Source organism: Globicephala melas, chromosome 18, assembly GCF_963455315.2.
Source record: "Globicephala melas chromosome 18, mGloMel1.2, whole genome shotgun sequence".
Lineage (NCBI taxonomy): Eukaryota > Metazoa > Chordata > Mammalia > Artiodactyla > Delphinidae > Globicephala > Globicephala melas.
Genome location: NC_083331.1, coordinates 21,024,406 through 21,039,864, shown reverse-complemented (window position 1 = coordinate 21,039,864; position 15,459 = coordinate 21,024,406). Strand labels below are relative to the sequence as shown.

Sequence of the window (15,459 nt, the reverse complement as noted above, 5' to 3'; positions counted from 1 at the left end):
TGGAGTTGTCTCTTCTCCCCTATTTATTTATTCAGTCATTTATTTATATCAGTATGGACTCATGGGTATTTATTCTACAGGTTATGACCCAATACAATCATTATTTATTTTGTTGTTGAAATCTACAACATGATTTAAATGGCAGAACAGTATTCCAATTACACGTCTGTGCCATGAATTATTGATCCAGTTCTTCAATGTTGGACGTTCAGGTGGTTATTTGATACTATTTATGATGTCTGATATATATAAATCTTTGAGTTTTTATGTGTTTTCATAAATTAGATTTCTAACAGCGGAATTATTGATGTTTGAAAAGTTGTGAAAACTGGCAACATGTCAACACGGAAATCAGTCCACACACCCAACCCAGACTACCAGGCTGTGAGCAGAAAGAAGCAGCAGATGCCGCGGCTCACGAAGGCCCCTGCCGGCAGGGTCACTGAACACAGTTGTCAGTAACAATATTAACAATAAAGTTATTGATGTTGAGGAAGGGACTTCTGGTAGGGGCATGTCTATTTCCGTTAGGGCCTATATCCTTCGCCCTCTCTGTTTACATCCCAACCGGAAATACTTGTACCCCGTTTAAAGCCACGTCAGTCCTGGCCTCAGTCCCGCCCACGCGGGGGGAAGCGTTTCCGGGGTCAGGGTATTCCGGTTCGCCCCGCCCCGCCGCCGGTGCAGTGCTGGAAGACCCGGTTCTCCCGGAAGTGCCCCGGACATCTCTCTGTCGGGGTTCCCACCTCCCCTCTGCTGCTGCGGGCCGCTGGGGCGGCGGCAATGGCGGAGGCGGCGCTGCTACTGCAGCCGGAGGCGGCGGCGGAGCGGGACGCTCGGGAGAAGCTGGCTCTTTGGGATGGGAGACCGGACACGACAGCGCCACTGACCGACCGGCAGACGGACTCGGTGCTGGAGTTGAAGGCGGCGGCCGAGGACCTGCCCGTACCCGCCGAGGTGAGGTGACGGGCGGGAGCTGGGCTGGGCTACTCCGCGGGCGCGCCGGCGGACCCCGACCTTGCAGACCCTTGGCCAGGGTCTCTCCTCTCCTCCTCATCACAGTGTCGGCTCCGGTGGGAGAGGCCCCTCACCTTCCCGGACTGTCAGGCCTTACGTTGTCCCAGACCGCCGACTCTCCCCTCCGGCGTGGGGACGGCTGCGGGGGCGTCCAGCGGCTGCTGGCCGCCGGCACCCAGCCCGCCCCCTGCGGCGTGGGGCGGTTGTTCGGGAGCCTTGCCCCGGGCATCTTGCCCCGGGTGTCCCTGGTGTTAGCGAGGCATAGTCCTGCTGCCCACCCTCTCCCGGAAGGGGAAGACACTGAACCCGAAGTGCTTTACTTCAGCACAGCCTCCTGTTGGTATTTGTTTACCACCTTAATGAATAGCCCAGCTTCCTTTTTCCATAGGGGCCCTTGGGGAAACCAAAGTTGATTCCGGGTGACAGCTTCATTCATCGCACGTTGAGCAATGAACTCTCGATCAAGTGCAGGTTGTGGGACATCCCATTTATATTTGACTTATAGCAAAGCAATAAAAATTTTTCTTTGAAAGCTGGGTCAGTACATTATTAGATAATGCTGGTTGTCGGTTTTAGTGTCAACGTTTTTAATCCTAATTGCCATTGGGATATTATCCCTGATACTGCTTGTGTGATTCAATTCAATTAGTTATAATAGCAAGAAGTACATTTTATGAGTAGTCAGATGTTTGACAGACTTCTTCTAGTTTTGAGGGCTAGGTTTAGGCGGTTATTATTTTATTAGCACTGATGGTTACTTTTGATGTTGGAAGCATTCTCTTTACACGGTTGTGTCCAAAGGCAGACTGAGTTTAGAGACTTAAACTTTTTCTGCCCTCACACTTCAGAGGTTAAGAACTTTGGTTTGAAAGTTCTCGCCACTTTTCGCCGTTGCACACTCTGCCATAAAGTACAGGTGTTCTTTCTTGGGTTTCTCTGTCCACCTCTAGGATTCTGTGCTGGAAGTGTGTTTGAAATAAATGAGGAAGCAGTTGGAAATTTGTTTTGGCGTGGCTATCAGAGTCTTTTATGCTCTGGGCAATAGAAGTTGTTTGCTCTATAAATATTTCAGTCTGTTTATAATTGATTAGGCCTCTCACCAAAGCAAGGTGCTTGGGCATCACAGTACCTGTGGTGAATGTATTCCATAAGCAAAGTAACCCATTTTATTTTTAATGTCTTGGGCCATAAAATATTACTATTCCCACTGAGCATGAAGGAAAGGGTTTGGAGTGAAGTAAAAGAGATCTCTTCATTTTCACCCCATTATTTGATATTTATGCAACATAATACCTACCATTAGCCCCATGCAGTCATTTAACATATATTATGTGCCTACCCGGGGCTAGGAATGGGGGAACAGAAAGATAAAAACAAGATTCCTAGCCTGAAGGAGCTGACATAATTATGGTGATTATGAGCATGTGAAAAAGAACAAAGAAGGTAAGTTCAGACAGTCATCCAGGATATAAGGAAAATCAAACAGGATGGTATGACACCAGGGAATGAGGTGTGCCCTTTTAGATAAAGAGGGAAGGCCTTTCTAAGAAAGTAACCACCTAAGGCAAGAGCTCATGATGGAAAACAAGAAGCCAGTCTTGCAAAGACTAGAGAAATAACCTTCCAGCTGGAGGAAAAAGCAGTGCAAAGCCCTGGGTAGGGGATGAGCTTGCCAAGTTCAAGGGTTCAGTGAAGGTCTTCTGGTACATGCAGCCTTGGCATTGGATTGCTGTGAGAATGAAATACCAGCCTGTTATTTATCCATCCTGGAATCTTTGAGGGGGAATTTCTCATTGCTCTTCAGCTTTCGACAGCCCTCTTTTTCCTTTATATGTCTGGTGGGAAGACTTTGGAATTGAATTTTTTATCCGTTACCACTCTTTTAACACTGGCACTGAGAAAGAATGCCTCAATTTTTATTTGGTCTGACCAAAATAAAAACCTGTAAAGGGTTTTCTGTAGTGTTTCACAATTTTCAGGAGATAAGTTACGTCCTGAGCAACTGGAACTGGGCAAGTTAGTTGAATAGCAAGAGGCCAGCTACCTCTGAGCAAATATCATGAAGCTGTTTATAGCTTTCCTTTTTATTTAGGAGAACTAGCCTTATATACCTTTTTATCTGGTGTTAGATAAGAAAATTTGCAGTAGAATATTAAGTAGACTGGTTTCTTGTAGCCAGGGCAAATTTTTTTAGTAGTGAGGGCCTTTTTCTTTCTGCTGAGTTTAGTAATTCTTGATAAAATGCTGAGATAATTTATCCTGAAATTTACCTGTAATTTACTGTTACAGTTGTTGTTTTCCTAAAGTTTGTGTGGCCTTAGACATGCTACTTAACTTCTCTGAACCTGTTTTCTTCTTTATAAAATGGGGATTATAATAGTACTTGCGTCACAGGGAGTTGTGAGAACTAAATGAAGTATATAAAGTGCACACAGCAAGCTACCTGCCAGTATTATATTATTCATGTGCTTTTCTCCCCAAATGATTATTACCTTAAAAGAATAGATTAGAATGTTACGACGCTGAGCTGGTACTGTGTAGGTGTCACTCAGACCAAAGGTAAGAAAAGAAGAGGTTAGGTGCCTGGAGGAAGGTTCTGAGACTCCATCTATACCTCTTCAATGATTTGCTCCAAACAGAGTAGGTAACGTCAGGTTTCATTTAGGGAATGAATTTATTAGATTGATTACAGAAGTGATTTTCTCCAACCCAGAACTGTGCAAGAAGTAAAGTTTGGGAGAGAAAGGTATATTTGCTTGTTTTTTCCTGGAGCTGCTCAGCTGGTCAGGCAAGGCTTGATAGTTTATTGTAGTTAGTATTTAATATGTTAGTGTCCCCATTTGTGTAAGCTGTACAGTAGCTATCCAGGACCAACCAGGAGCCTAGGTCTCTGCTCTTCTCTTTCTGGTGGTAAATGTCTGCTCCATCTGGAAGCCAGGACAGTGCGAGTAAGCCAGAGGTATTCAGTCAACATCTCTTCAGGAGTGAAAGAGTAGTCAGAACAGGAAAGTTTGTGACACCAGCACACCCTTTTTTTAAAATAGTTCTACCATTTATATTATATTATTTTATTTTTTTAACATCTTTATTGGAGTATAATTGCTTTACAATGGTGTGTTAGTTTCTGCTGTATAACACGGTGAATCAGCTATGCATAAACATGTATCCCCATATCCCCTCCCTTTTGTGTCTCCCTATCCCACCCCTCTAGGCGGTCACAAAGCACCGAGCTGATCTCCCTGCAACACACCCTTCTTGATTTGCCATTCTCTTCCAGGTGCTTTGAGAAAAGAAGACAGCTGGGCAAATGTACCTAATGGGGGCATCTTCTCATAAGCTTTTATTTTTTTAATTTTTTTTTTTTTTTATTCTGGCTACGCTGAGTGGCTTGCGGGATCTCATTTCTCCGACCAGGAATTAAACCCAGGCCATAGCAGTGAAAGCACCGAGTCCTAACCACTAGACCACCAGGGAACTCCCTCATAAGCTTTTAAAAAGCAGCTTAAAAAAATTATTTATTCATTTTGGCTGTGCCAGGTCTTAGTTGTGGCATGCGAACTTCTTGGTTGTGGTATGTGAACTCTTAGTTGTGGCATGCATGTGGGATTTAGTTCCCCGACCAGGGATCGAACCCAGGCCCCCTGCATTGGGAGCTCGGAGTCTTACCCACTGGACCACCAGGGAAGTCCCCTGATTTCTGATAAGTCTGCTTTAATTCTTATTTTTGTTCCCCTGTATATAATGTATCTTTTTCTCTCTGACTGCCTTAAGGTTTTCTCTATGACTTTTGATTTTCTCTCTGAGTTTGAATGTGATGTGTCTAGGGGTGGTGTGTGTGTGTGCACACGCACACATGCATGTGCATTCTGCTTGGGATTTTCTGAGTTCAGAATTGTAGCATTGTGTCTTTCATCATTTTTGGAAACTTCTCAACTATTATCTCTTTAAATATTTCTTCTACCCTGTTCTCTCTCTCTCTTCTTATTTTGAGATTCAGATTACACATATATTAGATCATTTTATACCATCCCACAGTTCTTGGATGTTGTGTTCAGTTTTTATTTGTCCACTCTGTTTCTTCTTTATGTTTAATTTTGGGTGATTTTTATTGACCTGTCTTCAAGTTCACTGATTCTTTCCTTAGCTGTGTTGAGTGTACTGATGAGTCTATGGCAGGTATTCTTCACCTGTTACAATAATGGTTATTTCCAGCATTTCTGTTGGACATGTATAGTTTTTATCTTTCTGCTTAACTTCTGTGTCTGTTCATTCATTTTATTTATATTTCATACCAGAGCCTTTGACATATTAGTCACAGTTATATAGTTCCAATATCCAGATCATCTCTTGAGTCTGGCTCTGTTGAGTGCTTCGTTTCTTGACAATGAGTTGGGTTATTTTCCTTGCTGTTTAATGTAACTTTTGGTCAAATACTGTACGTTGTATGCAGGACATTTGAGAATGAGGGAAATAGCGTGAATGCCTGGAAATGAATACACTTACTCTGTTAGGTCATTAGTGTGGAGGTTTGGGTTAGTGGGCTAGATTTGTGTTTTGTTTTTGTTCTGGTTGCCTTTAGTTTACCACTGGCTTCAGACTTCTCTTTCATTACTTTTTGCCTAGCATTGGGGCTGGGCTACTGCAGGGTCTTCTTAACCTTCCTTCTCAACCCTCAGCTTTTGGTGTGCTGTGCGCCTGTGTCTCAGAGGGTGTCTGTGCTCTTGCCCCTCCCACAGGAGAGCATTGCTGGCGCTCTATAGCCTGGTGGTGGTAGGTGGGAGTTTTCTATCATCTGCGTCCAGTCTCAGTCTTAGGCAGGCCTTTGCCCCTGGGACTCAGGGGTGGAGTTTCTTACTGACTCTGCCCTCCTCCGGCAGTAGGAGACCTCTGATGTTCTGGGTCTTGGGTTCCTTCTTGCCTCTCCTCCAGGGGTAATGGTTGTTTTCTTTTCCCTTTCCCCGGCTGTAGTGTGTTCTCCCCTGTGCCCTAGGGTTGATAGCGCTTGCTGCCCTTTTTTCAGTGTCTTAAGATTTTGTTCCACTGGGGAGAAGGGTCTGGATGGGGCTTTGTGCCCCACTTTCCCCAGGCCCCTCCTCTTCTAAGCCTGCACCACCAGTCCTCATTCTTTCTCATGAGCACCTGGTGGAGGTCCGTGAAGACCATGTGAGTGGGTGCAAATTCCCCTTGTGTCTGTGACTTCCAAGCATTCTGTACTCACCCGTCCTGTACCATTTAGTAATTTGAAAGAAATTTTAGCCTAATTCTTACCTACTTGTGTGGCATTTGTCATCTATTTTTCCATAATCTGCCACGGTAAGCCCGTGCTCTCACTCTGTCTCTGCCTGGAGATACCCATCTTTTTCTAGATTTTAAGCTACTTAGTTACTCTGGAACCTCAACTCTCTGATGGCTTCAAGAACCTGATTTTGTAGACTATTTGTCTTTTTCTTATTATTAAGGTGCAAGCAACACTCTGTCTAGCATTCTTTTAGCCTAGTCTCCATGTGCTTTCTGGTGTATTTTTCAAATCTGTACCTGATCCATGTCTCTCTCCCTTTTCCTCCTTAGGTATCAGGTAAACAGTGCTGATAGAATTATGTGTTTGAATTTTGTCATTATCTGTTCATATATAACTAAATTTTACTACTAATAAACTATAATTTTGTAAAGGTAACTTAGACGATTCTGTTCCCAAGAAGCAGTATAGATTCTGATTTGTAAATTTACTTACTGTAAAAAGGGAACCCTCCTACACTGTTGATGGGAATGTAAATTGGTGCAGACACTATGCAAAACAGTATGGGGGTTCCTTAAAAGACTAAAAATAGAGTTACCATTTGATCCAACAATCCCACTCCTGGGCATGTATCAGGAGAAAACTCTACTTTGAAAAGATACATGCATCCCAACATTCAGAGCAGCTCTATTTACAATAGCCAAGACATGGAAGCAACCTAAGTGTCCATCGACAGAGGAATGGATAAAGAAGATGTGGCACATATATACAATTACTCAGCCATAAAAAAGAACAAAATAATTCCATTTGCAGCAACATGGATGGACCTAGAGATTATCATACTAAGTCAGTCAGACAGAGAAAGAGAAATATCATATGATATCACTTATATGTGGAATCTAAAAAGTGGTACAAATACTTATTTACAAAACAGAAACAGACTCACAGACATAGAAAACAAACTTATGGTTACCAAAGGTGAAAGTGGGGGAGGGATAAATAAGGAGTTTGGGACTAATAGGTACAAACTACTATATATAAAATAGATAAACAACAAGGATTTACTGTGTAGCACAGGGAACTATATTCAATATCTTGTAATAACCTATAATGGAAAAGAATCTGAAAAAGAATATATATATATATATACACACACACACACATTTCTGAATCACTCTGCTGTACACAAGAAACTAACACAACATTGTAAATCAACTATACTTCAATAAAAATAAATAAATTAAAAGAAACAAATTTACTTTGTTACTGCTAATAAGTAGGAATAGTAATATGATAAATAGAAGCGGCTCCGGTTGATCGTGTGTATTATTTGGCAGGCATTACGCTAAACACACGTAGCATTGTCTCCGAGGAGACAGCTTGTTGTTGGTAACTCGCACAGAGCGTGAGCAGGTAGGCTTAGCTCAGCTCAGCTTCCTCTGTCCTCAGAACCTCTGGTGGCAGCACACAGTTGCTGGTGACACGTTAGAGTCAAGATAGATTCTCATCAGATTTCAGAAACTTAATTCTTCCTGCCCAACAGTCCTTTTCTCTTCAGGGATTGTGTCACCATTCAGGAAGAGTTTATGTTGAACAATGATGCCCTTAGTAAGACGTATCTCTGTACATCCAGGACCCTCCTGGGAGAAAGCAGATTGAGGACCTTTCTGAACACTTTTTTTCTGTCTGCAGCTTCCCAGTGGTCCAAGGAGCCTGTTTTCTTACACCTGTGTTTTCTTCATTTCACAATGGCCTCATGATACAGATAATGTAATTCCTGTTTTACAGAGAAGAAATAGAGATTTAGAAGCATTATGTGATTTGCCCATTGTAACACGCTTATTAAGTGAGCAGGGTTCAAACCAGGCCGCACTGTGATGTGCTTTACTGCGCCCGAAGGTGCAGCCCCACTTTAACCCAGACACAAAACTCCCTCCCTCCCTCGCTTCCTTCCTTCCTTCCTTCCTTCCTCCCTCCCTCCCTCCCTCCCTCCCTCCCTCCCTCTCTCCTTTCCCTCCGTCCCTCCCTTCCTCTTTCTCTCTCTCTCCCCTCTCCTTTCTTCCTTCCTCCCTCCCTCCCTCCCTCCCTTCCTCCCTTCCTCCCTCCTTCCCTCCCTCCCTCCCTTCCTCTTTCTCTCTCTCCCCCCTCCTTTCTTCCTTCCTTTCTTTCTTTCTTTTTCTCTTTCTTTCTCTCTCTCTTTCTGTGTGTCTCTCTCTTTCTTTTTGATGCCGCACTGCTCCCAGAATCTTAGTTCCCAGACCAGGGATCAAACCTGGGCCCACAGCAGTGAAAGCACTGACTCCTAACCACTGGACTGCCAGGGAATTCCCTCCCCCCATATTTAAAGTGTTGTATTTCTAAGTTAATGATGGTGCATTTTGCATCTAGCTTATTTTATTTTAGCTTTGAAGAGAAAATACTGTCTTCAGCTGAAATTTCTGTATCTAGAAAAATAGACAGGAGGCAATTTCCTAAGGCCTTGGATTAAGGTCTTTTATTGCTGGACCTTAGATGTCATGCCTTAAGGGCATAAACTGGGATTGAAACGAAATAATTCCACCCTTTTACCTTCCCCAGCATTCACACTCCCTTTCTTTTAAGTCCAAAAACAGCTTGTCTGTATCACCCTAGGTAAATGAACACCTGGAATAGCTTTAGTAATGGCAAACTAGACAGTATTGTAGGTCTGATGGCCTCAAGGTGAGCTCTTCTGAAGCTGATGGGAAATTCTGAAATTCTTTCTTTTCAGTTGTAATTTCAGAATTTGTCAGCAAGAAGACGTGGGTGAAGTGTGGCAACAGTGTAGAAATAGTAGAAGGGGATATAGTTGTTGGTAGTTGATTCTTGGGTACGATTTGTTTTCTGTTTTCTATTAATGAAGTGAGGCTTTTGTGTTGATAATGGAGAGGGCCGGCTACTTTCATTAGCGTGCAGGTTTTGCCTTTGCCTTGGTGCTAGTTCCCAAGAAGTTCCAGTAGGAAAAGGTGTGTGGATTAGTACAGATTCACCACCAGTTTTCAAAAGGTAACTCAAAAACCATACTTTGCAAATGGTTGGGTATTGGTGTCAAGTTTATATTTTGAGACCAGCATTTAATATAGAGAGAACCTGGTTCTAAGTGTTAGTATCATATGGCGCTTGTTAACATCAGACGATTTAACAGAAAACATTTCTTTCTCTTTCAAAACACCTGAGGTGGAATATCAATCTTGAGTTAAGTTTAGAGAATTTTCAAGTTATTTGAATATCTTTGTGGCTCTTTTTTTTTCAAGCTCCCAATTGAAGACTTGTGCAATTTAACATCCCAGTCGCTGCCCATTGCACAGACTTCAGTAGTGCCTGAATCTACAGAAGACATTCTCTTGAAGGGATTCACCTCCTTAGAAATGGAAGAAGAAAGAATTGAAACTGCACAGCAGGTGAATGGCAGCATTATTTCTAAGGATATTTGATTGTTTTAAATGTCTCAAGACAGCGGTCCTAATTAAAAGTTGTGAACATTTGAAACTGTAGTTAAAGTCTTTCTAGGACATCTTTTTTTTGGGGGTGGGGCGGGGGGAGCTGGAGAAAGAAGGATATATTACTTGCACCAAGTAAGGAGAACACCAGTGATCTTTCCCAAAGCTGTTTCTATTTCTAGAACATTTTTGATTTTGTGTTAGTTGTGGTTATTTCTTAAGTGTTTTAAATGAACCTGTTGCCCAGTTTTATTTGCAGTACAGATAAAAATATGCTATTCCAAGTTTGGATAGACTATTAGATTTATTAAGGTTTTGATATCTTATGCCCTTTAGACCTTCTCCCAGTACGTGTCTGTGTTAATGTGTCCCCCAACATGCATGTGCGTTGACACATGCACACATGCAGACCCCCCAACCGCACCCCTCACTGCTTGCTGCTAGGTAATTTCTTTCTTAAAAACCTCAATATGCTCTTTAGATGAACGCTTATAGTTATTTTTCTGAAATTTAGCATGTGAAATCTCTTGGTTTTTGCTTATTCCCAACTATAAACTTAAATGTACAGTAGTTTCTTCTGCTGCTTCCTCTGTCTCATCTTTCTGTCCTCTTAAGAATCAAAGCTGAGGAAGGACCTACTGTACAGTACAGAGAACTATACTCAATATTTTGTAATGACCTATAAGGGAAAAGAATCTGAAAAAGAACAGATATACACACACACACACACACACACACACTCACACACACACACACATAAAACTGAATCACTTTGCCATGCACCTGAAACTAACACAACACTGTACATCAACCATACTTCAATTAAAAAAAAAGAAGAATCAGAGCTAAGGCATTTACCAAGTGAAACATAAAGCAAATGTGCTGAATTGCATATACACTAAGTCAGGGGTCCCCAACCCCCGGGCCATGGACCGGTAGTGGTCCGTGACCTGTTAGGAACCAGGCTGCACAGCAGGAAGTGAGCAGCGGGCAAGCGAAGCCTCATCTGTATTTACAGCCGCTCCCCATCGCTCACATTACCGCCTGAGCTCCACCTCCTGTCAGCATTATGGTGAGTTGTACAATTATTGCATTATATATTACAATGTAATAGTAATAGAAATAAAGTGCACAGTAAATGTAATGCACTTGAATCATCCCAAAACCATCCCCCCCTGCCCCCCACTGGGTCCATGGAAAAATTGTCTTCCATGAAACCGGGCCCTGGTGCCAAAAAGGTTGGGGACCTCTGCACTAAGTCAAGAGAGGCAGTGCTGCAAAGTGATGAAGAGCTCTAGCTCTAGAGTTAGACCAACCTGGATCTGAAGGTCACCTCTATCACTTACCATCTTTGTGAGCTTAGGCAAATTACTTATCTTCTCAGATCTCTGTTTCCTAATGTGTAAAACAAAGATAATTATATACTTATAGGACTTTTATGAGAATTAAATTAGATAATGCATGTAAATGCAGTGTGTACCAGGCACACAATCAGTGTTCAGGAAACGAAAGCCAAGGTACTTGGCAAGAGTAGTATCTTGAGAGAATAAAGTATACCTTTGACTTCGAATCCCACTTGAGAATTATAGAAGATAATCTTGCACCATGTCTGTGAATTTACTTGGACTATTTGAAAAAAAAGAAAAAGATCTTATGGATTAAATTTTCACTTGCATATCTCTCATTAAATTAAAAAAAGATCTAATACATTGTTATAATTTACATACAATAAAATGTACTCATTTTAAGTATACAACTTGATGGTAGGACCAGAATTCAAACCCAGGTTTGGCCGATGCAAAAGCTATGTTTTTAAACCACTCCTTTATATTATTTCTGAGCTTATATTCTCACAATTATTATTAGATAACATTAATATTTACCCAGAGCCCTATGTTACCTACTCAAATTTGGCAAACTAGCAGGTAGGCATTAGCTTCTTAGGAAGAAATGTTTATTTCTACATATTATCGTGTTAATACTCTTTCTTATTTAACTCTGAAAATGGCCCGTGTTTTTAAGATACTTTGCTTTTCCTGGAATGTAGACACTGACCATGCAATTAAATTGTCATCTCCTGGCTTACAGCTATAAATGTCTGAGCCCCAAACAGTAAGACTTAGTGTCTGCCCTTTTGACTTGCTGTTTAGCATGTAACCACTTTTCATTTTGTCTGTTTTAGTTTTGTTGACAACATAATACCCTATTTTTCCAGTTTTTCTCATGGTTTGCAAAGCTACAAACTCAGATGGATCAGGATGAAGGAACTAAATATAGGTATGTGGCTCTTATATTTGTTGGCTGTCCTAATTCTTAGATCATCTTAAGCATTTCGTTATCTGTGCCTTTAAACAAAATTAAGGTACAAAGAAAACTTGAACAGCAACATTTTCTTTAAGAATAGCTAGAAAGGATGTGGGTCATTCCAACTGGTACTGGAAGTTGTGTGATTTTAAAAAAAGTCACATTGTAATTAATAGGTTAGGAGGGGCAGAGGTTGATTTTAGATAACTCTAGAAAGGCTTGGAATCAAGTGGGAGTTTTGTCAGGAACTCTAAGAGGTGTTTGCTGCCTTTCTTTAGAGGGAGAGACCCAAGAGACTTTAGGGATGGCCAACTAGGCAGGGTGTGAACTATGTTGTTTTGTTTGTGTATATTGACGGCGTGGGGGAAGTGACTGTACTGTTTCTAGCTGATTTGGGGACCGTGGGTTGAACATTTATATTCATTTAACATTAATTAAGTGACTACTATTGCTAGGCATTGTGTTAGGCTCTTTGATGTATGATTCCATTTAATCTTCATAGCAGCTCTATAAGGAAAGGTGTTATTATTCCCATTTTACAAATGAGTAAACAGAGGCCTGGAACTATTAAATACTTGCCTAATGTCATGGAGACTTGGGCAGAGCTGGGACTTGGACTCAGGTCTTCCAATTCCAAGTCCAAAATTCTTTCCATGACATCACACCATCTCTCAAAGGCAGACATGACCTGAAGGATGGACCTACTTGTTACCTTGGGATGGGCCTGGTGTCCCAGTCTTTGAAAGTTGAGCCCATGATTTACTGCCCTACATGTGAAAAGCCAGTTTATGGCTTTAAGGCTGATTCCTTTTATTGCTCATAGTTTCAATCATTTTCCTTCTTAAGTACTGAAACAGTTTGTGACAGTTTTTGCTATATTTCTGAATATAATAAACTTTTTGAATAGGTCAGACTTCCCTTCTGAAATGCAAGCATTTGGAGGAAAACGAGACCTTGTTGTTTATTGTCTGTGCTTATTGGGGGAAAATATTATTGCCAATCCCCTTTTGGTTCTGTTTTCTAGACAGATGAGGGATTACTTGTCTGGGTTTCAGGAGCAGTGTGATGCTATATTGAATGATGTCAACAATGCTCTTCAGCATCTGGAATCATTGCAGAAACAGTATCTTTTTGTGTCCAATAAGACAGGAACCCTACATGAAGCCTGTGAACAGCTCCTGAAAGAGCAGGTAATTTGGAGTAGGAGAGGGTGTCAGTGACTGACTATGTTTAATATTTTATTTTTAAATAAATGAATACAATTTAATTCTAATTTCCTTTATTTCTCCAAGTATATTTTGAACAGTTCTCTGTATGAGGCCCTGTGCTAAGTATGCAAATTATTACCTTGACAGCCTGCTTTTAAGCTTATGTCAGCAGAGGCACGGGCAAGCTTTCGTATGTTTTGAGCTGTTAGGTCTCAGTACAGTTTCAGAGTGAAGAGGGTATATTCACATTTGCGACACTTTTCTTTTTTTTTTTGGCTGTGCTGCGCGGCTTGCGGGATCTTAGCTCCCGACCAGGGATTGAACCCAGTCCTTGGCACTGAAAGCGCTGAGCCCTAACCACTGGACCATTAGGGAATTCCCTATTGACACTTTTCAAACAAGGCATAGTCATTATACTAATGGTGGGGTTTATGAAAAGATGAACAGATCTAGGTTGCACTTAAACTTGTGACTTAAAGATAGAATATTTAAGTTACTATACTTATCTCAGAAATTTATCTATGTATATTTTGTATGTTTTTAAAAAGGTAATCATCTGTTATTTTATAAAAAGATATGTAATTTACTGTAATAATCATTGCTTATTTTAGCCCATGACTGCAGAAATCTTTGGGCATTATTCTGAAATCATATATCTAATATAAACCTGTATGTCTAGTATAAATCTCCTCGATGTAATTTTGAGACTGGAGTGTTGATTCTTATGTTCTCATAATAATTGATTTTTCTCTTTTAAAAAATTCAAGTCGGAACTTGTTGATCTGGCTGAAAACATTCAACAAAAGCTTTCCTATTTTAATGAATTGGAAACTATTAACACAGTAAGCATTGTTCTTTATTTTTTCTAGAATTAGTGGCTTTATTTTATATTTCCCATTCTGAGTATAATCTTTAACCTTATAAATTGGCTTGAGTGATATTTTAACTTAATAGTTTGCTTGTTGTTAAGATATTCCTGTTTGTGAGTGATGAACATACCATTACCAGTTCAGATTTCCAAATATGATTTAAATAGTAGTTCTTCTTAAATTGTATTTTTGCTATTAAAATCTCTTTGTTGGTTAACTCTTAATAGTATCATATTTGTAAGCTGTGAAGGTTATAAGAAGAAATATTCCATTTTAAATCTTGCTATGGTTGTACTTCTATAATAGTAATTAAAACACTTCTTAAACTAATCTCATGTTTAGTTTGAGGAAGAGTATAGTCCTCATAATGGATTCTTGGATCCCAAAGAGGTAGTCACAGTAAAGACTTCTGTGTAAATTATATTTCTCTGTATTCTGGCTCATAAATTAATCATAATAACTGCATATAAATCATGTTATTAAAATTATTAAATCTAAATTATTATAGTTTACGAAAGAGTTAGAAATAAAACCAGTAGCCAGTTAACAGTGGAATGCAATGGGAAATATAAATCATTGCCAAACTATTTGTATATCAAGATAAGAAATAATTGGGTCATTTTACTTATCTTTTGTATATATTATATAGGTTTATATATTTTAATATTTATCATTTAATCTATTATATTAAATATTAACTCATGTTTATATTATATATTACCTTATATTAGTACTACTTGTATATGTTTATTTATATTTTACTTTCAGTATGACTGCTGAACATGGTAACTGGTAGTTAATCTTTTAACCTTGAGAAGGTCGCCAGTGTTTGGAAGTGGAAAATTTATGTTGTAAAGTGCTAGAAAGTGGGAAATCTAGGTACATGATGTATTATTTTAATATAACATTGTGCAATGGAGTATAAAATGTTTGCTAATTCGTGAAGAGCCCCATTAAAGGTCATTAGGAGTAAACTGAATTCAATCCATATTCTTTTAAATTTGTCCTTTCTTTATTGCATTGTTACACATGGGCTGCATTTGAGTATATTTGGTGACTCTTAAAACGTTAAAATTTTTTTTCCCTTAAAGAAATTGAATTCTCCCACGCTGTCTGTGAATAGTGAAGGATTTATACCAATGCTGGCCAAGTTAGATGACTGTATTACATACATATCATCTCATGTAAGTCATGGTATTTCTGTGTGTTTTAAAGAAATCTTAACATCCCTATTATATCATTTCTTATGCAGTAAACTAATTACTTCTTTCTGTAATATACTTGAAGAAAAACTATAGTAAATTCTTAGTCATTGTCAGTAGTGATGTAAAAAATGCTTTCAGCTGCTGCAGCAACCCCTGGAATAG

The 15,459-nt window shown here is 40.1% G+C and overlaps 1 protein-coding gene across 2 annotated transcripts in view; it reads left to right on the top strand.

The window, feature by feature from the left end:
• The first annotated feature begins 625 nt into the window (after nt 1–625).
• Nucleotides 626–15,459, top strand: part of COG3 (component of oligomeric golgi complex 3) — a 57,230-nt gene continuing 42,396 nt past the window's right edge. The window contains exons 1-6 of one of the 2 annotated variants that reach the window (XR_009559757.1): nt 626–957; nt 9,526–9,672; nt 11,927–11,988; nt 13,040–13,205; nt 13,991–14,065; nt 15,184–15,276. Coding sequence is in view for 1 of the 2 variants with exons in the window: in XM_030882227.2 (XP_030738087.1) it covers nt 784–957; nt 9,526–9,672; nt 11,927–11,988; nt 13,040–13,205; nt 13,991–14,065; nt 15,184–15,276 (717 nt within the window). In the remaining variant the exon portion in view is untranslated. The remainder of the gene's footprint in view (nt 958–9,525; nt 9,673–11,926; nt 11,989–13,039; nt 13,206–13,990; nt 14,066–15,183; nt 15,277–15,459) is intronic. The other variant, XM_030882227.2, reaches the window with a different exon arrangement.